The 27174-nt window shown below is 37.7% G+C and overlaps 3 protein-coding genes across 17 annotated transcripts; 1 reads left to right on the forward strand and 2 right to left on the reverse strand.

The window, feature by feature from the left end:
• The first annotated feature begins 272 nt into the window (after positions 1-272).
• mRF1 (mitochondrial translation release factor 1) lies at positions 273-1874 on the forward strand. The gene is made up of 2 exons (XM_076119110.1): positions 273-1328; positions 1546-1874. The coding sequence occupies exons 1-2, from the start codon at positions 366-368 to the stop codon at positions 1777-1779; spliced, it is 1197 nt and encodes a 398-aa protein (XP_075975225.1). The 5' UTR covers positions 273-365; the 3' UTR covers positions 1780-1874.
• stj (voltage-dependent calcium channel subunit straightjacket) lies at positions 1870-15427 on the reverse strand. Of its 14 annotated transcripts, none has more exons than XM_076118998.1 (29): positions 15085-15427; positions 14661-14742; positions 14205-14580; positions 14003-14134; positions 13665-13924; positions 13425-13571; positions 13235-13348; positions 12498-12680; positions 12240-12374; positions 12012-12104; positions 11533-11589; positions 10821-10847; positions 9901-9981; positions 9749-9823; positions 9531-9635; positions 9367-9438; positions 8862-9067; positions 8341-8498; positions 8082-8144; positions 7623-7716; positions 7390-7422; positions 6477-6581; positions 6019-6286; positions 5749-5871; positions 5461-5586; positions 5244-5355; positions 4632-4649; positions 3302-3711; positions 1870-3049 (listed from the first exon to the last, which is right to left on the reverse strand). In XM_076118998.1, exons 1-29 carry the CDS (start codon positions 15192-15194, stop codon positions 2948-2950), a joined length of 3867 nt encoding a protein of 1288 aa, XP_075975113.1. In that variant the 5' UTR covers positions 15195-15427; the 3' UTR covers positions 1870-2947. The 14 variants fall into 14 exon arrangements, with proteins under 14 accessions (XP_075975113.1, XP_075975121.1, XP_075975104.1 ...); XM_076119006.1 differs by having other exon boundaries at positions 8082-8135; positions 13229-13348; XM_076118989.1 differs by having other exon boundaries at positions 13229-13348.
• A 375-nt stretch (positions 15428-15802) lies between these two features.
• Positions 15803-26821, reverse strand: Ca-Ma2d (Ca[2+] channel Muscle-specific alpha2/delta subunit). Of its 2 annotated transcripts, none has more exons than XM_076119128.1 (18): positions 26149-26821; positions 25249-25330; positions 24396-24506; positions 23489-23765; positions 22859-23382; positions 22554-22773; positions 22339-22475; positions 21914-22099; positions 21596-21670; positions 20835-21016; positions 20284-20487; positions 19846-20003; positions 19264-19534; positions 18571-18874; positions 18021-18254; positions 17595-17712; positions 16400-16797; positions 15803-15968 (listed from the first exon to the last, which is right to left on the reverse strand). In XM_076119128.1, the coding sequence occupies exons 1-18, from the start codon at positions 26223-26225 to the stop codon at positions 15861-15863; spliced, it is 3666 nt and encodes a 1221-aa protein (XP_075975243.1). In that variant the 5' UTR covers positions 26226-26821; the 3' UTR covers positions 15803-15860. The 2 variants fall into 2 exon arrangements, with proteins under 2 accessions (XP_075975243.1, XP_075975236.1); XM_076119121.1 differs by having other exon boundaries at positions 16400-16830; positions 26149-26820.
• Between the last annotated feature and the right edge of the window lie 353 nt (positions 26822-27174).

Genomic DNA, 27174 nt, shown 5'->3' on the forward strand with positions numbered 1-27174 from the left:
TTACATAAAAATCATAAATATATATTCCACACTGCGATAGATGTCACTACTAGTAAATTACTTACGAAAAACCAATGAGACTTTTATTATAAATTTAAACAAAAAAAAACTAGCATATTTTTCAAAATTTCATATCTATTTATACTTTATTCATTGTCTTAATAGTTTTAATTAAGTGCTTACTGATTTTCTAAGTGCTAAAGTTAAGTGCTTCCTACGCAAAGCTCGTTAATCGTTACAACACTATCTGTCATAAATGTTATGTCATACTCTTGGTCAGCTGCTGTCAACTGTCATTAAGTGTTATTGGTCGGCTTACTGTAAATAACCTGAAACCAATATTAATTCAATTATACGAAGCTACTATGTCGCTCTCAAGGATACTATTATTTCAGTCGTTATTTAAATCTGGGAAACATGCTTTGCTTACAAAGTGCTATTCACAAAACAGTGTCAATTTATCAGATCCTATCGTTCAGACGTACCTGAAGTATTTATTGATAGAACATGAAGATCTTCAGACGAAACCGAAAAGGTCAAATGAGGATACCAGACGCCTTCATGAAATTAAGCCAGTAGTAAGTGTTCTAGAACAAAGAATCGCTTTATACGACAGCATAGAATCTCTCAAAGAGTTGAACAAGAAGGAGGGTGACCAAGAGATGAAGAAAATGATAAAGGAAGAAGCTCAGATATACTTGAAACGTTTGAATGAAATAGATTCTGAGCTACAGTCTACTCTAGTTGAACCAGCGCTTACAGAAGGTGGAGTGTTGTTAGAAGTGACAGCTGGAGCTGGTGGTCAAGAGGCCATGTTGTTTGCACGTGAGCTGTTTGACATGTACCATTCACATGCTCAATACAAAGAATGGCAAGTTGACATAGCCTCAGTGGAGGAGTCTGACATGGGTGGTGTGAGGAAAGCCTCAATGCTTGTACAAGGTTATGGAGTGCCTGAACTGATGAAGATTGAAGCTGGTGTACACCGTGTTCAAAGGATCCCTGCTACAGAGAAGGGTGGACGTATTCACACAAGTACTGTGTCCGTGGCTGTCCTCCCTCAGCCAACAGACATTGAAGTAAATATTTCTGATCGAGATGTTATTATTGAAACTAAAAGGGCAAGCGGTGCTGGCGGCCAGCATGTGAACACTACTGACAGTGCAGTGCGCATTGTACACACACCCACAGGCACTGTGGTTGAATGCCAAGAAGGTAGATCACAGATTAAAAACAAACAGATTGCTTTGCAAAAGTTGAGAACTTTGCTATTGGAGAAACAAATAGCTGAGCAGTCATCAAAAATAAATAGTGAGAGAAAAGCACAGGTAAGAAAACCAACCTACTATCTATCAAACAATAATTTTTACACAAGACACTTGATTCTATATGTATATGACTTAGTCAACATGAAAAGATTTTTTAGGTTACCTATAAGCTATCTGAATGGCCATCAGTATGCCCATTTTCATCCTGACAGACTTTAGTGTGATATAGATAGAAGTAGCATATATTCTTACTTTAATTCCCATTATTTAATTTCAGATTGGCTCAAGTAATAGAAACGAGAAGATCCGAACATACAATTATCCCCAGGATCGTGTAACAGAGCACCGTGAAGGAGGCGGCACAGTACACAACTTGAAGGGATTCATGGAAGGTGGGGAACCACTGGAAAAGCTGCATGAAAGTCTACTCAATCAACAGAGACATCAAATACTTATGGAGGAAATTCAAGAGTTTGTTAAAAAGCATAATATTAACACCTCAACCAGCTAAGTGAAATTATGTCCATGTTTTACTGTAAATAGTACTATATACTTAGTATATGTAATTGTTGAGTTATCTTAGTAATAAAAAGCCAGTAAATATTATTACAATAAGTATTTATTTTGTACCAAACAAACAATCACATTTCAGTAATTAAGTAAATATTTCACATCTAAGAAGTTATACATAAATGACAGAGATTCAAAGTACTAAATCCTAAAAATTTTAAATAGACCATTCAGCATTGAAATACTGTAGCAAAGATACTTAAATAATGATAATAAAATTTAAATTTTAAAACATTTGTCTATGGATCTTGTATAAAGTGTCCATCCCAATAAATAATTCACCAGCAGGACGGAGCAAAGGTAACCATTAATATAACTATAATATAACTAAACTGATCAAATATCAACAGACATTAAATAATGTGAGAAGCCAATTCAATACAAAAGCTAAACATTATATTCAAATATCTTATTCAGATAATTATTTATAATTATTTGACATTTTAACACTATGCTTCATAGAAACATGGGGTAGTTCCTTTCACTGATATGACTATTCTCTTTATTGCTTCCTATTGTGGCACAATCGGAGCATACTCTATAAGTAATTTAAAATTTGATATGTGGGAATGACATGTAATTTTTTAATAAATTATCTACTTATTCTAATTGTGGAGATCATTGAAATGGTCGTAATTATTTTATAATATTGTAACACAAAAATAAATATACTATCCATCAGTGATTTTACAATTTAGCTAAACGAAACTAGAGTGATAAACTATGACATATTTTAACAAATCATATTTATCTATTATTGTATAATATGAGAATTTTTAAATAGACAACTCTTTAACTGTCACTTGAATTTGTGAAACAAAAGAATAAAGTATAATTTATACTAATATTGTTTCTATTAAGCTGGGGCCAGATAAGTGTATTTTTTTAAGTTATGAGCCGTAATATAGGTACACTGCATTAGATATTGTACAAAATGAGAGCCAAACGGCGATGCTAGATAATTTTCTAACAGATTTAAATTAATTCATCTCACAACTGAAAAAAATACACTCATTTGACCTAGCATTTGATGAGAGCATCCTCAATAAATGACTCGATCGATAGAGCGTCAATGAAAGAGCTGCCATGATCCTTCTATCACTGCAGCATTACACCAAAATATTCCGCATTATCAACATCATGCTCAGTGAGACCCATATCTTGCCAGTATAAGGTAGACTACCACGACCGCACATGTCGATGTTGCTCTCCTGAAAATTAAAACTCATTGAAATACTATGCAACAGAGTTTTCATGATACCTTTGACCACAATTTATTTTTTAGAAGGTGTGGCGGTTTTACTATGTCATCCAGCCTCTTAAAACAATTTCACTGAGAAATTAAGATCCTTTCGAATTTGTTAATCTCTTTTCTACCCATAAAATATCTACCGTGTACTTCTGTGTGTAGTATAAGGGACCTCAATCAGATGAAAAGGGAATAAAAAAGAGACTTAACTTACCTCTGTATGATTTCTTATGCACGAAGTTGGTTGTTTTCTATACAACGGATGCATGTGTTTCAAGCACGGCAGAGACTCATTGTACTGCACTTCTGTCGCGTCTATCGATATGACGCTAACCTCGTCCTTCGGACAGTTCCCATCTACTACTATCATCAACATATTTGTATAGTTCACGTGTTGAGCGTAGAACGGCCGATTGCATTCACTCAACGGTTTATTTAATTTCTCATCTAAGTTATTGTAGTCTAGCTGGTATAGGTACATTTCTCTGTCGCATGGAGTTGGCCGTGTCCTGTTTATTAGTACTATTTTCTCGAAGTCTCTCTCCATCGCCCTCATCTTATTTGCTCCCGACATGCTGTATGGGTCGTCCGTCTCTTCGTCGTTTTCATAGCTCTGGTAAGACACTGTTAAGAAATAACTTCGTGAGTACACAGTAAGGTTGTTATAGTCTCCATGCACGAGCAAAGAAAACTTTACAAGTAGGTCGTGGTAATCTTAATGGCTGGTTGAGGAAACATGCGATAGTATAAAATATTTGAAGTCCAGTACCTGTATTGTATTGCGTTGGTAGAAGTAAAATAATAAACAGTTAAAGCATTTATAAGTAGAGTAGAAAAATGTTATGGCTAATGTTCATTTGACAATATGAGGCAAATAGACTTAGTAGACTTATTTATCAGTGCCATCTTCGATACATCCGACGCTTTGGAATAGGTACCTTATGGCAGTGCTCTAGGTCTATTGTCTCTTTTCGTTTAATATATAGACTAAGTACAATTATAAATAACCCTTTTGGAGTTTACCATTACTCTTTTACCAGAGACTTGTTAATGTCGTCGCAATAAAGATTTTTCAAATAACATTTACTGTTGCACCTGATTTAGTCGAATTGCCGTTTTGCTTATCATAATCAACATAAGCCATAACAGAAGTATTTTGAAGTAAAAAGAGTTTGTATAGAAATTTTAATATCGCAAAGATTAAAAAGAGAAGCGAAATATGTTTAGAGAAGAAGTAAAAAAAAAGATGTTATGACGTAGAATTGTTGGAATCTGGATAATAATGTATGCATGCATTTGTAGGCGTAAGACCCAGGATCGTAATTTGTAGACCACTAAAAACTGTCTAAGTCTATCATTAATTTTACTGGAGAAACATTCTCAATAATCTAAAATGTATCAAAACTCATGCACATTCTCGGGATGGAACATTCTACAAGGTCACGTAACTAAGGTATATAAATATCAAAGAGGTACATATGTCTAAAGTGTATAGTGTCCGTCTGTCGACACGTGCTACTGTGCTCGCTCTACATGTAACTCACCGGTGGATGTAACATAGTCTGAAAAAAGATGGAGTCATTACTACTTTAGTAAAATATCTAAGTCCAATTGTTGACTCCATGTATGAATTTTGCTTTAACTACGATGTGAGAATTATCTATGTACTGTTGGGTGCAATTTGTTTGTTAGTGAGCGCTCGCATGCACCCAAATTACTTTTGTGGAAACTTGAAATCGAAGTGATGTGTTCGTGGGTTTTGTATCACACTTTGCTATAAATACGTTACTAAAATTGACTAAACACAGTGATTGTTTTGTTGTTATATTTGTTATTTGATAGTTTAAATATTTCATGCACAGAAACATTGATAAGCACGAACTGTCCCTGGCGCAAATAAATGTTCCGTTAGACAATGTATCAGTTCTACATAGACAGAGAGTTTACATCGTCTAGAAGTGCTTGTTGTCATGCAGAGTTGACAGAACATACACATCGCTCAAGAGCAACACCAAATGCGCTTATCATCCACAACATATAGTTCGCCGACAGTTCCTGAATTCATTAATTTGTTACTTTGCTTTCGTTTCCAATTGCCGTGAACATAATTCAATGAACATGTAACATTTAAATGACGCTTATAGTAAACCACATACCTTCGTCGAAGGAATAACTGGAGGCTTGCGCGAAGCATGTTGTTATTGAGTTATAGAACCAGACTGTAGTAGCCAGGAACCACGCCATGACCAGACGTAAGTTTTCAAGTGGCTAGAAAAATACCAGAGTAACATTTATACTTCTGCGGAGAAAGAAATTGAAGGAAGGGCTGTAAGTAATTGAATATGAACAAAAAAAATCAAGAAAGTATTTTACGGTCATAAGCATAGATGCTGGGTTTGTCGTCTTCTTCTCCCTGAAGCAGACTGCTTGATAGTCTACAATATGCACTGCCTTGTAAACTTCGTCTTCTACCAATCTAGACATGATGTCTGGCCGGATCTGAAAAAAGATTTTATCATCTTTCAACAGAACTTTGCTAATTTTGGATTAGGGGTACGAAAAGATCAGATGTTGAACTATATTAAAGAGGCCATTGCACTTTTTTTAAGTAGGTAATTTTCGTATGTAGGTATATTTATTCCATTGTGAATGAATACTCACTTTGCCAAAGAACATTCCAGTATAATTGGTAACCTCACTGACGACTATCCAGCCATGGTTGTCAACCAGGTAACAATCCCAACTTGGCGACTGACAATTGATGCACTCCTTGTTATGTTCGCACTGAAATTATTATTAACAAATAACACACTTGCTGCCGGTTTCTATTGTATTAATAAGAAAAAAAAAAACAGCTATTTAATATTAAACTAAAGCAAGCTCAAAATTGTTTGTAAAATAGTTACTTCAAGTAGGTATTGTAAAACTCACCGAAGAAGTAATATTATCAAACCATTCGTTGAGTCGTTCATGTTTGAACTGGAAGCCGACCACCGCGGCTGGTGCCTTTCTGTGGCCGTCTCCGTGGAATACAGCATGAGACGCTGTCACCATCGCCTGACTGAAGTCTAAGGGGTACTTGTCAGTGCTCAGTTCCACGCTGTATACGTAACTTAGAGCATCTACGTAGTGCTGCTCCACTGCTCGTCGGTACCACACCTCGTCGATCGCTCGCGGCCATTGCTTTCCGAATTCTGGTCTGTAAAATTAATTATTTGTGTCATTATTTCTAAAACTACAGCTTAAACATTAATTCCAGACTCTGTACTTTTGATTAGAGTTATGGCTCTGTAGGTCAGGATTTCAAACATTTTAAATTTTGTGGTCAAAAGTAGTATTTGTAACGGAATTATTACATTTGATTACTAATAAACTAGTCTTTATCTTACTTCTCATTGTCCTGTTCTTTCGGGGGATGAGTCTGCCATCTTGTCAACCCGCTATGTGTCGACAGGAAAGCGACGATGTATCCAAAACGTTGAATAAACTCCACCCTGTGCAAAATTACACTTATTATACTATTTGTTTGATCAAGGTTAAAAAATCCTGAACGAAATGTTCAGATTTCAAGTGACCTAATAAATGTCTTATCACGTTTGCTCTTGTAATGATAATGAAAACAATATCTGGGCATATTGATTGCTTATAATGACATTGTTCCAAATCTTTTTAACTGCGAATAGTAAAAGTGTATTGTCAATTTTTTTTCTATGGAGACCATAAAAGACAGGTATTTAAAAGCTTTCTTAGTAACGAAGCTTACTTTTTCTCGGTAGATTAAATTCGAAGTTTACACGTCATACTAATCGCCATAAAATTCTCAATTTAGCGAGATGCCTCGCTTTGGCACGCATTAACTGATCGATTTTCATACATATTGTATGCGCCCTGAATAAAAACCCCTTTGCATATATGGGTCGATAACTCAACGGCGAGGTCGACTCAATAATGATTCTTGTCTTTATTTTATACCAAGTAGTTAATTTTTATATTATATACAAACCATCATCCAGAGCTGCTTCATATTACAAAATGGTACAAAAGATTAGCTTAAAATATACAAACAAATTAAAATGTTTATTTAAACAAATAACTTTTCATAAAAGATTACGATGACCTACATAATGACAGGGACAGACATGTTGTTTTCCGGCTATGACATCCAGAGAATCAGCTTTTCTTAATTAAAATGCCATATCCTATCCCAGCAAAACGATATCGGAGAATGTTACAAAGAACTTATAATTATCCTTATATTATATTTTCATGCAAAATATTGTTCCTTGTCGAATGTTACTTTACCTCGGCAACAATCCGATCACTTTTGTCAATGGGCTATCCGGGTGAAAGTATTGAAATGCATTCAAAATAAATCAAATTGTTTTGTAAAAACAGTGCATTATCTTATACAGTGGAAAATAATTATTTAAAATTAAAATGTGCTTCTTCCCTCCTGCCAAATTCCGTTCGAGTAAAGCTTTTGCTAATAAGTTTGTTTTTAAAATAATAATTAGTTAATATTAAAAAATACTTACGCTTTTTCTTCCGATGCTGAATCCGAGATGCTTTTATTAAACCATGCTGTGTTCCTAGCGTCGTATACCAAGGCCTGCATCAAGCCATGGTCACCTAGATGTGAAAAAAGTTATTTTATTTAAGATTATTGAAGATATTTGAACTAGCTTATATTAGGTTACTCAAAAAATTGTACAAAGAGGGCTTATTGAAAGAACTACCTGACCCGCGCAACTTCGCTTGCGGCACATAAGAGAGAATGGGTCAAAAATTTACCCGTTTTCGTAACATTTTTTACTGCTGCTCTGCTCCTATTGGTCGTAGCGTGATGATATATAGCCTAAAGCCTTCCTCGATAAATGGGCTATCTAACACTGAAGGAATTTTTCAAATCGGACCAGTAGTTCCTGAGATTAACGCGTTCAAACAAACAAACAAACAAACTCTTCAGCTTTATAATATTAGTATAGATTACTCACAGTAATACTCGTTCTTGGGTGTGCTGTTTGATACTTTGGTCCTTTCTCTCGCTTCTGGTGTTCCTGTTAAATTAAAAGATCTGTTCAACGATAATAATACTAAGTCATATACATACACATTACTCTCTCACATGCATTACTTCAGACTATAAATAGACCATTGACTAGTATGTAAAGGCATCAAAGGCAAGTTGAGTTTTCTTTGATTACTCTCACATCATAATCCTATTAAAATATTTTGAAAGCATAATACAGTTACCATTGTTGTGCCGCTCGTGTCCTGGCTTGTTCTTGTGGTGTTCTGGAGGTCGTGGCTTAGCTGGCCACCGCCATCCAGGCTTTGCCACTCGCTCCAAGAAATATAGCAGCTCTTCCTCGGGGGTGGAAAATGTACGTTCATAATGACGACAGTACAACCTGAAAGACAGAAAAGCTTTATAACATGCAGACTTAATATTAAGTTTTTTAAGGAAATCTCGGGTCTCAAATAGAAATCGTTTCTATGTATTATCATCTATATATATAAAAATGAATTGCTGTTCGTTAGTCTCGCTAAAACTCGAGAACAGCTGGACCGATTTGGCTAATTTTGGTCTTGAATTATTTGTGGAAGTGAATAAATTTGAAAATGCGCGGTATTAAATAAAAACAAGAAAGCGTGAGCGGAGCTGCTCGGGTCAGCTGGTACTTAATACTAGAGATTTTAAGAGACACTTGGCCAGATTCAAAGAAAATTAATTTAGTATGCACAAAAGTATATTGTTGTTTAAGGTGACTTACCAATCAGGATGAACGCTCCAGTTGTCAGAGAGATATTGCCTCGCAGATATGTTCTTGGACGTGAGCGATAGTCTGTGAATGTCGTCAGTGGGAGGCGGAGTGATGCGATGTCGGCCGTAGTTCTCGGGGATTGCCACCACCAACGTGAATGGAGAGTCGCTTATACCCGTCCAGAAGTAATGCCGCTTCGCGCGAGATACGCGTTTCTGTAAGATTGTATAAAGCATTATTGTATAAATAATAAAATTATAATAATATTAAGAAAGTACTGCCCGCTATGCGTCAGCGTATGAAACTTCCCAGTGGTCTTGCGATATTATTAAAAACACAATATTAAATTCCAAAACATCAGTCTTTTTAAAAAGCACCATAGAATGTTACCAATTTACACCCTACATCCAATCTTTACTTCTATACCAGTGTAGCAGTAAGAACAGTACCAGGATGATCTTGTTAGAACAAACTAGTTTTGATTAACTAAACTATTACAAGAAAAAGTACTTACCATATCTTCTAAATGATATTTGACATTCATCACTTTGTTTCCCGTTTTTTGATCTATGATTTCTTTACGGAGCTGAAACAACAAAATAACATATTACAATTCCCAAAGTTGAATATTGTATAAGTATAAAGTAATATATCGTGTGAAATATATCACGAACTTACTGCTGTTAGTTCCTTGCTAAAGTTCCTGGGCCCTCTGTCATCGTCAAACAGCTCTACTTCTATCATATCGACGCTATTGTAACTAGGTTTTAATATTTGTTGAAACTGTAAACAATAAAAAACAGTTAGACTTTTGTTATCACTTGACAGACACAATTTACCAACAGTAAGCCATATTAAATAAGGATCGAATGTTTAAAATTAGCAGAAATACGTACCACGGGCCTCAGGTCAGGATGTATTAAAATATATCCGTTGTTCGTCACTATAAACGCGTATCCGTTCACGCCAATCTGCAAAAATAATCCTCATCAAATATCGAATGACGATTCAATAATTCAGCATTTAAGTTATGCTGTAAATATGTTACCTTGTACGGAGTCATAAGAGCTTGTATTTCAGAGAGAGGTACATCAGTGCCAGCTACTCCCAATAGTCTAGCTATACGCATCTGAAAGTATGGAACTTACTTAAATAACTCTAGTGTATAAATGTGTATCGCACAAATTGAACAAATTCCACGTTTGCTATGTCATGTTCCCTCGTCTGTGGATTTCTGCAAACAATATCACTAGTTTCTACGTTACCATTTATTATACTACATTCGAAATATAAAAAATATTATAATAATATAAAAATATGCTGCATGTTATTTTTGTAAGTAAACAGTCAAAAATTATTCTAACTACAAGGTATTCCATTTTGGCGCTGTATTTGGCCGTCAGTCTCTACTGTTATTATACAACATTATGACAATCTTGTAAAACTAGCAATAATTACTGTTTTTAGCATCTAAGCCCCGTTAGGCGAAGTTCTATATATATTTATTTATATAGAACTATGTTAAGGGATTCTAATTTTATATCCACGGTTACAGGTTCTAGCAAAAAAACTACTCAAATATTAAATAATTTTATGTTATAAAATTAAAACGCTACTCTTTAGATTCTAAGAAACCCACTACCATTTTGATCATAAATATACAAATACCCTTTGAAAAGTATCCTTGTTAGAATCTGTTGGCATTTTTAAATGAATCTTATATAATATGGTCGAAAACATAGTCACTTAAATGAGAACTTGTTCGGTGTTGTATGATATACCCAGTATGTAACAAATGTAATATTCCACAAACATTGAAAGCAGCTTGAACCAGGCATGCATCGTGGGCGCGAGGGCACCGCGCGCTGGGCGCCCGATGCGCACGCGCCGCTCGCACGCGTCCCTCGCCACTCATGCGTCATCTGTCACGTCCTTCGGAGGCAGTATGGTCTATGAGCGTGGGCCTACCTCTTTCTGGCCGTTCTCCTCTACGGACTGCGATTGGTTGTGGACGTACGAATGCAATAAAATATAATAACATATAGATAAATGCTTTGTAACAACTTCCGCTAGAAATCAAAATGTCTCCTCACTCGGAGAGACTAAATATTCTAAAATTGTTAATATCAAAAAGTCGTCATTCTTAAGAAGATAATAAGTTAAACTCAATAGATACTCAAGTAACAAAAGCCCCATACTAGTCACATGTATGTCGGGCTGCACGATACTCTTATTCAAAAATATTTACATTTACTTGTCGTCATACAAGTCAATCTTTAAAAATTGTCTCTACGAAGACATCACTATATCAGGCAAAATACTTTATTTCATTAGATAGTGTGTGTAGTGTAATATAGATCATAACTCTTGCATAGAAAATTAACTTGATGATTGATAGAAAAGTCGTTCATAACACCCTAGTGGTCTACGCCTACGAGCTAGTAGAAACTACGTCACTACGGTAAGCCAAAGGGTCGGACAACACATTGGCGCTAGGCGGGCAGGAGCGAGCGCCCGCCGCCCGCCGGCCGCGCACACATCTATCGAGGACAGATGCATCGCTAACGGGGCCAAATAACACTGTACCGTTACTGAAATCCAAAAAACTAAATCATAAAAACTCTCTTTTATCTTGCAAAAACTTTACAATTAAATCATCAAAACTTTCTAAGTGTAGTACCTCTTTCGTAACCGATACCCAGTAAGCTTCATTTATCAGTACATTCTCTGTGATGTTCTGAGGGGAAACCATCAAACAAAACGGAGTTATTAATAGACATTTACATGTTAAAGAAGGTTACAGAATACAGAGTCAAGAATAAAGTTATCAGAAGAGATAGAGCTTACGTCCAATTAGTAGAAAATACAAAACCAATCTGTAAACATAATCTTTTGAAACAGAGACAGGTGTATTCGGTTCATGCTACATGGAAAATTTAGAATTTGGAAAAGACGTAATATACAGCTAAATAGTTGAGACAAGACAATCATTCGAGTAGACGAACATACTAAATACTAAACTAAACATTGTTAAACTTAGCTAGTGTAGAGGACACAGTCTTTTGTCGCAAATAATTGTCTTATCCCAATATCAGATATTAAACACGTTGGGGGACTTTCAACTTATCAAGAAAATACACAAAACGCCGGAGAACTCACCTCGTTATGGCGAAGGTCATAGACGGGCATAGACACTGAAGTCATTAACTGATACTGTGAATTTCCAAGTTCACTGTACTGGCCTTGTTTCATCTAAAAAATAAACATCCTTAAGTGAACATCATACATTTGAAGTAACAAAAATACTTACAGTCAAGCCAAGTCCATGCAGCAAATAAAAGAGTAATTAGACCTCGATCAATGAAAGAGTTGACATAGATCTGTTACCTGTGTAATCCTCCATCTCCTCTCTTGTTCTTTATCTGAGTTGAAGAGGTGCTTATCGCGACGTTGACTCATAAAGCGCTCCTTCTGTTCCGCTCGTTCCCGTTGTTCCCAAAGATAATCAGCTACTTTTGGATCCTAAGAACATGTTAAACTCAGTAGGTATTAAGAAAAAAGTAATTTACCGTAGATATACTGACTTATTAATATTTCAGCCTAAATATTTACAAACGAAAGATATATGTCGTGCGTGAGATTTACCGTGACGTTGGCATAGACGGGTGTCCAGACGACCGGGTGTTTCTCGCGCTGCAGCACCAGCGGCCTCGCCAGCACATTGACGTGTTCTAACACCCGCTCTCGAACCTCCGCCAGTGTACTGAGATGCACGTAGAACCCTCTGTTCGCACACGCCATCCACTTCACCTCTCTTACGTCTGCCACCTACACAAGGCTCTTTAAGTAATACCCGGTCTCGGAACGTCTTCCATCATCTAACGGCTTCATGTGTTTAGTGCTGCGGATACTTTCACCTAACTAAAGTGTCGTGATACTGCCGCAGCTTCGTGTAGGCATTTACACTAGTCAAATAAATCTTAAGAAGAGCGCTGTTCTAAATATCAGTTCATATCAACTTAATAAAAATATAAAATTGTGTTGGTTCATTCTAATAAATATTCTAGTTTACACAAAGACAAATGCACAAACAAAACAAGACACAACTGGCAAACCACTATCTACAGAGGTACAGACATACGTCAAGTCATACAGTAAGAACATAAATTCTCGTACACTATAAGCTTAAGCACAATGAAAGTGGAAAATTGGTCAAAATTACGTAGATATGCATGCAATGTACAGTTAATATGTACATAGTAGATAGACAGAGTAGAGTACCACATTCTAGGTGTACTGGCAGATTGGTACGAAGGAAGGCATTATGCAGGTCGCACAATGACTACGACACACAGTAATACCTGAAGTGGTACTACCTTTACCTCTCGCCCTATCAGGTACGTAAACACCCTCACTGGGGTGTCGTACTTCCAGTTGTACTTTTCAAATATCTCCTTATAATTGTACGGAACGCCATCAGTAACCAACATTATGGCCTGGAAAAATGTACAAACTTTAGTGTGCATCTTAAGTCAGATCGTGTAACTGATGTTGTTTTGTCAAATATTTCACCTGATTACAGTTGGCTCCTCCACTATTATTTCTGTAAATTTCTAAAAGTTCAAACGCTCTCGTTAAGGCAGCCGAAAAGTTCGCGATCTCCATGGTCTCAAAATTGTCCAACGCTAATTTGAGTTCCCGTAAGTTTCCTAGAGTGGCCTATCGTGAAAGAAATAATAATATTAGTATCTGTAATTGTAAGATGATAATATATTTCCTCATTCTACATAAGAGTTATAATAGTATACGCACCTGCACTAAGGAATCTTCGAAACAAGGTACAATCTCTTCAACTGTATCAGCAAAAGTCATAACGTTGACGAAATCATTATTACCAAGAGTGTCTAATATATTAGTAACAACATGCTTGGCAATGTCTCTACGCTGGCCAGTCATTGAACCGCTGCGATCAACTAAAATGATTACATCCTTTGGACTGGCAGCCGCTTCCATATACCACGCTCTAGTCCGACAATCATAGATATCCACCGGGTCTGCCCGCCATTTCAATGCTACAACATTATTCATATAGAATATTGAATCATAATAAATCATTGTGTTCGATACGAGTTATATTAATAGTGTTTTACCAGGATAGTGTCTCATAAATCCCGTCGAACTGCCAAAGTATTGCCACGACAACGTCGGATCGCTCTGATAGTTGTTTATGAAGTGCGTGTCTAGTCCCTCCGACCAATGGATTCCTTTGATAACTTCAGGCGCTACAATACATTAACCGGTATTACAATCGTGCACCAAATATTTGTTATTACAAGATTACAGTTTACTCACCCCAATCGTAAACATTTGTCGGCACGTGTACACTGCTAAAATTAGTATTTACAGGAATGTTTGAAAAATGAGGATTTTGTTGCATGTGCGCGTTTTTAGATGGTGGATGAACTATCCAACTCTCTAGGTTGAAATCTGCTTCGGTGGTGGTCGTCATGGCCATCTCATCGAACGGCTCTTCCATATCTTTACTATTCAAATACTGAAAGTCCTCGGGTACCGGTTCGTTTTGTTTATCAAACGCCATGTTTTCAGCCGCCTCAACTATTCTTTTGACAGCACTAATCTTTAGTTCCATCATCGCGCGAATGTCATCTGCCATGCTTTGTACTAGTTTTTCTCCATCTCGTGACTCCACTTGAGCCGACTTAAAGCTCTGTATTGATATTATTAAGAATTTTAGCATCCTGTCACAAGTACATAAGAATAAGGTGTAGAATATTTTTTGATACTTACGTCTTGAACCTCCTTCTTCCTGGTGATAAATTCTCCAAAATGATATAGCTCAGTGCCCAATTTGACTGCCCATGCTTGCACCCTATAAGTGAAACGAACCTTCTGTAAACTAAGTACATTAACGTACGAGTCATGTATGTACCAGCAAAAACAGTTTACTCAGCATTTCCTATTACTCGTGTTGTGAAGATTTTCATGATGCTCGTATATTTATAGATTTTACAAAGTTAACTAGAGATTGATTTTTTCTTAATTTCATTTCAACTCTATTGAATTAGAATAACACAGAATTATTGCACATATTTGCCCTAAACTATGAACGATATTTTCACGAATCACAAATAGGTCATAATTTCTGAAAGCTATCTGATCTACGTCTGCAGGAGAACCTTAATTGAATTATAGAAAACATCAGGAAACTTACGAGTTGAACGATATTTTCTTTTCATCATTATGTATACTAGCCGAGCAGTCCCTGGAGTCCAGGAACAGTAGCAGCAGCAGTAACACACACGCGTCGATACACTTGCACATCAGAACCACTACGTTACAAGTTCACTGGCTAGATCCAATATTGGAGAACATGTTAGGTTAATCTAATTACGACATTGGTGTAGTTTAAGGAATCGTAGTGGGTTAAGTGTGGTACTGTACTAGTGAACAAGGAACATTGATAAGGTAGATAGGTGTGCGCGGCAGGACGCAGGCGCGAGTGAGCGCGGGGCGAGCATGCGCGCCGGTTCCGCTGCGCCGCGCGACTGTCGCTGTGCCGTGCGCTGCCGACCGCCGACCTCCACGGTTCTGTTTGTGTATCGCTACGTACATTTACGCGTGTTGGCGTAACTTGTGGATTCACTCGCCACCTGACGCATTGATTTGTATCTCCCTCATCACTAGGTCACCATGTCGATGGGGCGCGTCTGTCACTAACGCGTTCGCTTTTTATTTCCCTACTTTTGTGTATCGTCTATTATCTCTTTAACGATTCAGTTCTGCTTTGAACCTCGTCCAAAGTTGAGGTAATGGTCAATTATGTGATGGAGTCAATAATATCGGTTACAATTGTGTATTTTTTCTACTTTTTCCTCATTCATAAATGAGTTAATGTCTTAGTAATGTGATATTTGAATAAAACACATAGCTAAAAGGGTGCAACAAGTTTTATTGACATAGTAACAAAGGTACAAATATAGATGTCTCTCATGAAGAGCTCAACTTGCTGAAGAGCAGTAGGCACCAGGCGAGCACAAACACGAGGAGGTCACAGCGGACGATGTTGCCGAGGCCACACGCAGTTATATTCCGCTCCTGTACAACATTGCAACAATCTTAATCAACCAAAAAATAAATATATGAAACCTATTTCAGTTGTACAGTTTCTCAAACAATATAAAGATAAATAATAGGATCACATAGGCTAAAGATGACAGCCACCTAATACATAATTTTGTTCCTAATCTAACAGTGCAGTTTTGTAAACATTTCAAGGATAAAATTGTCTAAGCTGATAAAGAAAAATCTTATAGGTCCATCCATCATCATGTCAACATTACGGCTTAAACATATCAACCTCTTTGTCGTAATCAGATTTCAAAGAATAGTTTATTTTATTAAACTAGGCTTGATAAACTGAATAGTATCTAAGTATTATGGATTTAGGTCACAGATTTCTCGAATGCTTTCAAAGGTATATATACTATCTAATATACTTATTAATATTGCATGTTAAAATACTTTACCCCATCATGGTAAGTGTAGCAGCCCTCAAGTCGTCTTCGGGTTAGTCCGCCAAGATCTAGCTTGTGGCAGGGGTCTCGACTGTCCGTCGAGTTAACGGTCGGTATCGGCTTGGTGTCACGCGGCGCCGTGCAGTTGTCGTACGTGTTATCATCCTTCTCGATCACCACCAGGAGCATATTTGTCTTGGGGATGTAGGAAGCCCAGTACGCAGGGTAACACGGTCCCGCTTCATCTTTGGATACGGTCGGCAGAGCTCCCGCCGCCTCCAAAAAATACGTTTGGTTCAATATATAGAGCTGAACGCTATGATCGCAGGAGAACAGTTCGTCGTCGGCGTTTTCTTTGGCGGCGATGGTGTCATTCTGCGTGAAGGGCGACGGGGTGGTCGAAGGCGCCTCTGTGGACGCTTCTGTTAATATATCGGCATAGTCTGCGAGCGAGGAGACAACCATGCGGTTACATAAAGCAGAAGTATTAGATGTGCTTATACAATACATTACAGGCTGCCAATCAACATGCAGCTGCGTCGCTAGATCAATAAGATAGAAGTGCGTTTTAATACATACGTAGAGATTGTCGCTGCAAGCTTAGGAAAGCATGTCGTTCTTAATTCTGTTGGTTTAAGATAATTTTAGTACAAGCCTTATTAGTTTCAGGCCCTCCGTTACATCTTCACCGTTCCCATTTCCTTGCTGCTAACTACAAGCGCAATTAGTGAACGTTTGTAAACTAAATAAGTACATCGATTACCTATAAGTAAAACAGCGAAAGCCAAATTGTTACTTTTGCTACTAGTCAAACAATATTACGTAATTTAGAAAATTCCCTAATACACTGAACGTTCTCACAATGAAACAATGAACTGCCCAAAATAATTGAAACTTTGTTGTAAACGTTGCTTCATGTCATTGCTTTTATCCTAAATATATTTGAGCCCTCCTAGAGAGGTGATAATATTTGTAATCATCGTATTTTAAAATCAACCTTGGATGATTTTAACGTTTTTTTAACGTAACCAGGGATGATTTTACCCAGATTCAAATCCAGATGTCCATAATCCACTAACACCTTATATACTACTTTGATTCTGGAAACGTTAAGTTTCACACGTCTAATGTTTCACTTAGACACTACTGTAGAAGCCGTTTGTTTGTTATTAATCCTATTTATAAGTAGATGATTATTGTGGCTCACCCAAGTCGTCGCTGACTACGGCGGCGTAGGCGTAGTCTTTCCAACTGTGTACGTTCGTCAACAGGAACAATACTTCCGTCAAGAACCATGTTACGAAGTTGAACGCTAAGCTGAAAGGCTGCAAATTTTCATATTGATTACAATAATAATGTTATTATGTATAGGTACAAAAGCAGAACATAAATTTAACCGTCATGCCAGAAATAAAAAATAGGTTAGGACATAGGACAGAGGTTGAAAGAACGCCTTAAAAAAAGCTAACGAATGTTCCACTGAGACAAATGAGTAAGGACAAAACGTACTTAAGATATAGTATAACTTTTATGACAGAGCCAATATTTGATAGACGAGAAAAATACGCTCATATAGTAGCCAGTTTCAATTGAGGAGATAAAATAAAAGAAGTTATTAATGAACAAATCTTACAGATCTCAATGACCACGAATGGCTCTTTTCAGGGAGCACGGAGACTGGACAAAGCGCCTGGTAGTTGAACACTTCCACGTGGTCGAAGATGCCGGTGTCCAGGAACGATTGCAACACGTATTTCTGCTGTCGTCCGAAGAACTGGCCCACTTCCTCCTTGTTCCTCGATAGTACGATGTAACCAGAACTATCAATGACGTAGCAATCGTACTTGTTTGAATGACAGGTCAGATCCTGCAAGAAATTGATACTTATTATCGTTTTACAATCAGCACTAAATCTACGCCTTAGTAGGTTATGTACATGATATAATGGCCTCTAAGGCCTGGTTAAGGTTGCCATGCCACTATCAGAGCGATGACAGGTCGTGGGTTCAATTCCCACACGAAACAAATATTTGTGCGATCCGCAAATACATCGTTGTTTCGGGTCTGGTTGTACTTTGTGCAAAAGAGCAATTTTTAGTGCGGGAGTTGTCTTTTAAAATAGTAATAAAGTAAATATTTTAAATTAGAGTGTTGCATGTAGCTATTGATCGAATCGTACTTACATCTGACCCATCCGAAGTATTAGTAATATTAATAAATCTATCGTAGAATCTTAAATAGGAAAACTGGAATCCGACAACGGAGGCGGGCGTTGATGAATTGCCGTCCTTGTAGAAAATAGCGTAGCTGGCAGTTAACGTTATGTCACCATCTTCGTTGATAACAGAGGGTTTTTTCTGTATAATGTCATCCAGGATAGGCAGCGGTGTGGCGACAACTAGAGACTCTTTATTGATCATGTGCTGTAGAACTGCTGCTTGGTACCAAGTTTCCTCGATAGTATTGTGGTACAAGTCTCCAAATACACTGAAAGACAATAATAACCATGAAAAAATAAACAAAACGGGCGCAGCAAACTTGATACACTAATCGTATTTCAATCTTTAACTTTGTATTGTACTCTTTTTATGCATGCTGCAATATAATCGCGCTTTGTAAAGAGGCAACCTTTGGTAAAGATTCTACCAATAGTAACGCGATTCTCTACAGTCGGTACTGTCGAGAATCGAAAGTTTGACATTTAAAATGTGCTGCCAAAATAGTTCCTGCGACGCCGTCGACTGATCAGATTTTCATGTAAAATTTTTCGATAGCTAGCTGGTTGTTGATACTCGTTAGTTGTACACTACGCTACTGGTATTAAAACATCCAATTCGCGGATTTAAAAGAAATAAAAATAATAATTAACATCTTACTCTCCCGGATATTCTTTCCTCCGGTTACCCTGCTCATCAACCTCTTCGTTCTTCCCAGTATCAAAGATATAATGCCACCGCGTCAAGCCACTAGATGTCGCTATGAACCGCACACTGACGTTGTACAATCTAGCCATCTCCCACTCAGCATCAGTGGCTGTCCAGTTTTGGAAGTAAGGAGCAGACAGTTTGGCATCAAATACCAATTGTTTAACTAAGTCTTCGTTGCAATAGTAGGCGTTTTCATCCAGTGGAGTAGTGCCGCAGTGTTCTGGAAAAGGGAATTTATGCATGTTGGTTCAAAGAGAATAAAGCAAGTCCAATTATTTTTTGCAGTTGTTTAAAAACATAACATGAAAATTACTGTCATAGACTTACTTTTAAAATACGGGGTCTAGTCATAAAATACCATGCCAGTTTCACGACTTATAGATAACAATAAATATTGGACAGATAAAATGACGACATATGAATAAAAAAATCTATTATTATTCCATTAAATAAGCTAGTCGATATTTATTCAGAGGTGGTTAAACTGGGTCATAAGTGTTGTTATACAAAATTCTAGTGGTTTAAACTTACTTTCGACATCAAAGTTGGTCTCTTCGGCGCCTGTCTCGGGATACTGTTGTATGGTAATATTAATTTCACCTTTCGATAAACCAACAAAAAAGTTCCACGCTTCTACTTCCGAATTTGGTGTTTCGTGGCCTTCCAAGTAATGGTATTTACAATACACCCTGTAAATAGAGAATACATATTATTCTTAAAAACAAAAGAAGCATATTTCTTTTTATTTTTATAGGTTAACTCTGCATTCTGCAGATTTCTGCATTATTTCCTATATTTATCATTCGAAGCTTTTATTGTTAAATATAGTGTATCCTTCTGGCTAACTCATTCACCAATGTTGTTAGACAATTGTGTGCCTTGCTTTCTCACAAAACGGGCACAGCACAAACAAATACTTGTGTAATATAACAATAATACAATAGCACATTTCCAAACACAATTTCTTACCAATCAGGATGTACTCTGTAGCTAAACTTGAAATAATCTGTCACATTGACCCCAGTCAGATCCTTCCCTTGCTTCGCTTCCAGGGGGTTGTCTTTTAGCAAAAGTTCAGTGTCTCCATAACCCTTCGGTAAAGAAATTCCCATGGAGAAAGGCGTCCCACTCAGCGGCTTAAAGAAGTAGTCGTGCTTCACTCGAGATATTCTCCTAAAAGTAATGAAAAATTTAATTGCAAGTGGACATAAACATACGTACATAATGTCACACCCGTTATACCTGAAGGTGGAGGCATTACTAATGTTAGTCCAATGTAATAAGGGGCGAGCTTATTGCCGGGCACGGTACCAAACTCCGGACTAATATTGACCTGACATAAGAATCGAAATAGAGCACTCGTGGTTAGCAGTCGGATACACTACCGCCCGCGCCTCCGAGGCAGTCAAAGTGCGAACTGTTTCTACTAATTTTTATGAAATATCGTTAAACATAAACGCAAAAAAATTGCTTCACATTTTACACCTCTTTCACAACGATAAATAAAAATAGTAACGCACCTCATGTTATCATAATGGTAAAGGACTTCGACCTGCTCCATCGAGCCGTCTTCGCCGTGGACTAACTTTCCCCTCAACGTAGTGATTTTTTCGCCAAGCTCTCGGGATCCCTTGCCATCGTCCACTTGTTCCACCTCTACGAAGTCCACGCTGTTGTAGTTTGTTTGCAGTTTGCCATTAATCTGAAAAGAAAAAAGTAAACGCTCGATTAAAAACTATTATTCACTCTGTTGTGAAGTTCTTATCGCCGTTTTTATTTAGAAATTCGTTCAGAATCTTTAAAATGTTGGAATTAATGGTGGAACACGAAATATTTTCAAGAAAGTAAAAAATAACAAACACTGAATTCGCAACCATTATGATAGCATCCAATGTTTATAGCTACTGGGCAGTGTAGGTGTAACTCTATTCCAAATGCATTTCACTGAGGCCACCGATATTTTTGTAGCTATTTATGGCTGATACCTCACAGTGCCGGTCCACCAACTATTGGTTTAAATAAAACTATACCATGGAATAAGATCGTTGCCCTACACCGGTAATATCTCTCGCACTTGTTGGGTGTATTCTTACGCGTAACAATATTTGTATACAAGATGTATGTATGTATGTGAATGAAGCAAGGGAAGTTGGTAATGATCGTACCAAGTACCGTTCTTTGGTCTCTTCCTACTCCTATGGGAAAAAGTCGTGATGTTATGTATAAACGTAATTATTGGTAAAGACAAGTGTATTAATAAAAGTTAAAATACGTAACTCACGGTAGTGATCAAGAGGGGATGCAGCAACAGATATCCGTTGTTGCTCACAATAAACGAGTACCCGTTGACACCAAGCTGGAATAAAGAAAATCACATTATAACAGATATGAAACATCTTAAAAAAAATGAAAGGCTCATGATTTGAGAGTGCATTTGTAAAAAAATATCTTCCATAAAATGAAGCATCGACTAACGAACAAAAATAACGATAATAATAATAAAATTCCTGTAGTACACTTTGGTTTGGTCGAATATTTTCAGATAAAACTTAGATTTTGATGAACATGTGTATGTGTAGGCTACGTGTAAGTATAATACCTGATGCGGCTGTGCAAGCTTGGCTATGCTGTCGATAGGCACGTCAGTACCGGCCACACCAAGCAATTGTGCCTCGTTGTTCTCTATGTTGTACTTGTAATCAAATGCCGGGATAGCCACTGACGTCACCAACTTATCTTCATCGGGCTTGTTGATGTCACCACTCACTTGCCATTTCGCCGTACGCTGAAAATGAGAAAAGTTTTTGAATTTAACTCTACTGTTTGTGCAAAACCTACTTTGTAATAAACATTGGAAATGTACATTAACATTCAGCACCGGCCTAAGTAGGAAACAGATATATTTTGTTGTATGTGGGTCACAAATGTAGGTCGAAATACGTGCATGCCTACTATATAAATGCAGTATTCAGAAATGAAATTTATATTATCAGGCTATGCTAAATTTTCTTTTGTGAATCTTACCGTGTCATCGATGTTAGCGTGCGTCCATGTCGGCGGAGGTTCTTCATTCTCCAAGATCATGGGACGAGCGATTACGTTGATGTACTCCAGTACCTGCTGCTGTACTTCTTCCACCGAATGAATGTGCACGAAGTAACCTGGCCAAATTTAATAGCTCCATGTTAATTAGCGATTAAATATTTTGACGATATTTTAAAATTGAATGGTTTATTCACCTCTGTTCAAACACGCCATCCACTGTATCTCTCGTACATTCGTTACTTCTTTGCCGATGAGATAGGTGAACACTCTGACTGGAATATAGGTCTGATTGTTGACCACCTCTCTGTTATGCGTCTCGAAGACCTCAGTCAAATTCCCTGGTACATAGTCAGTGATCACCATCACCAGCTGGTTGCAACCCTGAGTACTGCTGACGTCACAACCCTTCCTTCTCTGAAGAGAATCAACAAACCAAATTCTGAGAAATTACAAATAAAGTTTCGTCTCACTCGACTGATATAATAAACGAACCACTCACCTCGCGCAGTGTTGTAAAAGCTTGAATATAAGCAGTTGTTAAGTTGGCATAACCCTCGAGAGGCTTTTTATGTTTTTTACCATTATCCGTCGGCGTCAGTGTATCCATCAAAGTATTGACATTCTCGGGGGTCGCTTGTACAAGATCCGTGAAACAATCCACCACTAGTTCTGTGACGTTTTTGAAAGTATACACGTTGACGTAGTCGTTATTGGACAATGTGTCCAAAATAGACCGCAATGTTCTCCTTGCAACGTAGTTTTTGAAGCCGGTCATTGACCCAGAGACGTCGAACAAGATGATCATGTCTTTGGAGCACGTCGCCGCTTCGATGTACCATGACTTGACGCGACAGTCGTACGTGTCGACCTCTTGGTAATTCCACGGCATGCCGGGGAAAAATCGCAGTATGCCTTGCGAGCTGCCGAAGTATTGCCATGAGAGAGAAGGATCTGATTTATAGTTCTTCGTAAAAATGTCATTTAAACCCTTTGACCATAATATGGCGCTCAGTGTCTTGTTTTCTGTAACACGGATATATTCATTATCAAACTAATTCATAGGCAGTTTAATCTTTGAATATATTAAATAAGGAGTATATAAGTATGAGGAGTTTTTCTTTTGAATTACCTTCATCATATATATTCGTTGGCACATGGACACAACTCGTATCCGTATTAACACTTATATTGTAAAAGTGCGAATCTTTTTCAAGAGAAACATTCATATAATGAGTATTATTTAAAACATATTTAGGGAGCTCGATGTCTTCATCACGGGGAGGTTCGTCCCATTCATTCTCATATTGGAATTTAGAATATTTGGCTGAACAATATTCGAAAGGATCGGATTTATTGTATGCGTAATTAAACTCCCTTGCCAACTTCTCTGCCGTCGCGTGAATACACTGTAATAACATATTATACAACATTAACTAGAATTCATATTAAAATATTCTGTTAAATACCCTTAGAACTATAAATTGAAACCCAATTATGCACGTACAGGCTTAAACTATCGATGAAACCCTCTTTACCGCGCTGAACCCGTGATCCCTCCTAAGCGTCCTAAAAGGTTTATGTAGACATAAATCAAAACCTCTCGGACGGAGGAACAAAGTACCCGGTTTTGAATAATCTCTTAACTTTCCCTATGTAATCCTTTCTCGAGAAACTTTGGGAAAGTTTCTGGATTGCAGAACAATTCAGTCAAAAGATTTCAACTCTTTTCAACGCCGGCTAACTTTTTCTGGTACGATGGCTTCATACCAAAATGGAGAAACAATATAGCTTTTTAGAATATTTAAATAAAATCGGAAATCCCATTATTATAAAGTTGAACTGATTGTAAAACTAAGGAAAATATGAAATTACAGGGCCCACTTTAGAATAAAAAATAAAAATAGGTACATTCACGTATGTGGGAATCTTATAGTACCAAAATGACATTGAAACAAGTGCATATATCCTTCACAATATAACGTGCAGGTGTATATAAGCCAAGAATACAACAGTAAGAAGTAACGACTATGGTTTACCTTGACAGCATTGATTTTTCGAGTAAGCATTTTGCTCACGGAACGCAGCGAAGATTCCAATATTTGATCTCCTAATTTCTTCTTTACACTAGCATTCATTTGTTTGTATTTCTGCGAAAAGAAAATTGTATGGACATATTGGTCAGACATCATCTTCTTTGAGCCTATCAATTTTTCATGGTCATTGGGGATCATTCCTTGTTTAAAGAAAACTTTTTAACAAGAACAAGAAACTAATTATAAAGTTTTGCTCGAAATACACGTCTTCTGTTGGCTATGAGAATATTTTAAGTGAATTTATTATCTTTGAAATGATAATTAAAATGAGCAGTGATAGCCGAGTGGTATAAGTTGACACCTCCCACTCAAGTGGTCGCAGGTTCGAACCCGAGGCAACACACCAATGACTTTTCGAAGTTATGTGTGTATTAGAAATAATGATCACATGCTCCAACGGTGAAGGAAGACATCGTGAGGAAACCTTGCATGCCTAAAATTTGTTTAATACATTTATTGAGGGCATGCAAAGTCCCCAACCCGCACTTGGCCAGCGTGGTGGACTCAAGGCCTAACCCCTCCCTCATTACGGGAGGAGACCCTTGCCCAGCAGTGGGACAGTAATGGGTTCAATTTATTTATTATTTATTTATTATCTTTGATACGTTTTGTAAATTAAGCTTATCCGAATTATCTCCTGACGGAGAGATTTTACTTATAAGATCTTAGGCTGTGTCATGTCACTATACTCTGCTTACATTAGCAAAGTCACATGGTACATTAATGTTCATTATGTTAAAAGGGAAATTTTGTTTTTTTTCTATGATGCTGCTAATTGGGTATGTGGTATACTCACAATTCTGATTTGATCGGACTTGGTGAGAGCTTCGCTCAACTTCCATATTTCGTCGCCTAGCCTTCTGGCCCATACTTTCACTCTGAAATATAAAAAATATTCTGAAAAAGGTACCGTTATCGTATCATTACAATAAAGCACCTTTCCCGGGACCCTTTTGTTACGAGCCGCGTTATTATAACCGCTCGGAAACGAAATTTGCGGCCTCAATTTATGTTCCAACGAATATTTTCGGGGGCTATTATATTCCTGAGGCGACGTTAATCCTCAGACCCGTGAATCATAAATAAAAGCCTATTTGAGAAAGATCATCAATTACGTTACGTTTACGACCGCATTTCATCTTGAAATAACAGATTTTATGGAATTGTGGGGTAGTTATCGTTTCTATGATTTGTCTTTGATATCGGATTATTCCAAATCGATAAATAAGCTAACTCGCTGCTACAAGATAAGAGTCTGACAGATAACATTATAACAAAAAAGTTTGATATGCACGATTTGAAGTGGGTGAAAATGTGCTCGGTAAATGACACTCATGTCACGTCGCGCATCGCAACACGCGCTCCACGTTTCAATAAAGTTGCTTTGTAGCGTACTCTCAGCGTACCACACTTGTAAACTTTGTTGTTTATGTTTTGTCTCATTCACTGCTGCCACTTCGCGATATAATAAGTGTGTGCCGTGTGTGGTAAACTGTGATATCAAGAATATAAGAATTATGAGTATAGAATGTAATGCTGAAAGCTACAACTATTTGTGAAAAGTTCATGACGCATTCGGTTCCCATATGTTGACAGCATAGTTTGAAAGTATTATTTTTAGTGTACAATTACCGGTAGCTATAAAGTTTAGAGCAAACTTGGCAGCATTTAGTATATTAGAACAAATGATTCTTACGTGTCAACTTTCCAGGCTGGGACGGGTTCTGGCACGAACAGTAATGCACAGATGAGTACAAACTTAAGAGCGTGCATATCTGCGGCGGTGACTCACGCGCTAACACCAAATATTATTGCATCTCACATGTAACCGTCGTAAATAACGCGAATATTACAGGATAAGGCACATCGTTACTGTGTTTTGTAATAAGTAAGGCTTTTCACGATACATCACAAAAATATATCACTCTAGGCTAACACGCTACGATAACTATGACAGATAAAGAACGAATTAACAGAAAGCTTCCCGGGTGAGAGATAAGGAGCAAGGCCACTACGATTCTGAAGCACAGTAAACATTCACTCACTAAATACTTTCACTTTAACAAGGTTATTAATAGTTGCGACTAAAAGTTTGTCTAGGAGTGTCATAGCGTAGTTCACAACACGATTGTATAGAGGGTGTACGGAGTGCGCGAGTTAGAGAGAGCGGTGTGGTATAGTGAGTACTGAGTACTGTGGGTAGGTAGGTGCGGTGGCGGTCCGTGCGGGTCGCGGCGGGTCGCGGCCGGACCGGGCGCGGGACGTGTGTCGCGGCGGACGCACGTGCTGCGTCTATTCTGGGCGGGCGCGCGTATCGCTCGGGCGGCATCGAGCGGACTCGATCTAGGTCGGGCGGGCGGCGCGCTCTGTCCACACGCTGCTACTGAACGACACGCGCGCGCCTCCACTCCACCGCCATTCTACTCTATTGTACTGCCGCGATGCCGTACTGTATCATGCGCTTTAGCATACTCCCAATACGGCAAATAGTAATTTTTTTAAATATTTCATGTGGTTTAATAGTTTATTGTGTGCTTACAATTCTGAAATATATATGCTCTTCTAGTAATGGAGATTAAACGTACTTTATCCTTACTTTACAGAGGCATACAGAACGCTAAAAGAAGAAAAATACTTTTCCGAAAAAATCGTCATACTTTTGCGGAACCCTAAGACTGGTACGCACGCACATGTAATACGTGTACAGTTAGCTATTAAAGAT

Source organism: Anticarsia gemmatalis, chromosome 1, assembly GCF_050436995.1.
Source record: "Anticarsia gemmatalis isolate Benzon Research Colony breed Stoneville strain chromosome 1, ilAntGemm2 primary, whole genome shotgun sequence".
NCBI lineage: Eukaryota > Metazoa > Arthropoda > Insecta > Lepidoptera > Erebidae > Anticarsia > Anticarsia gemmatalis.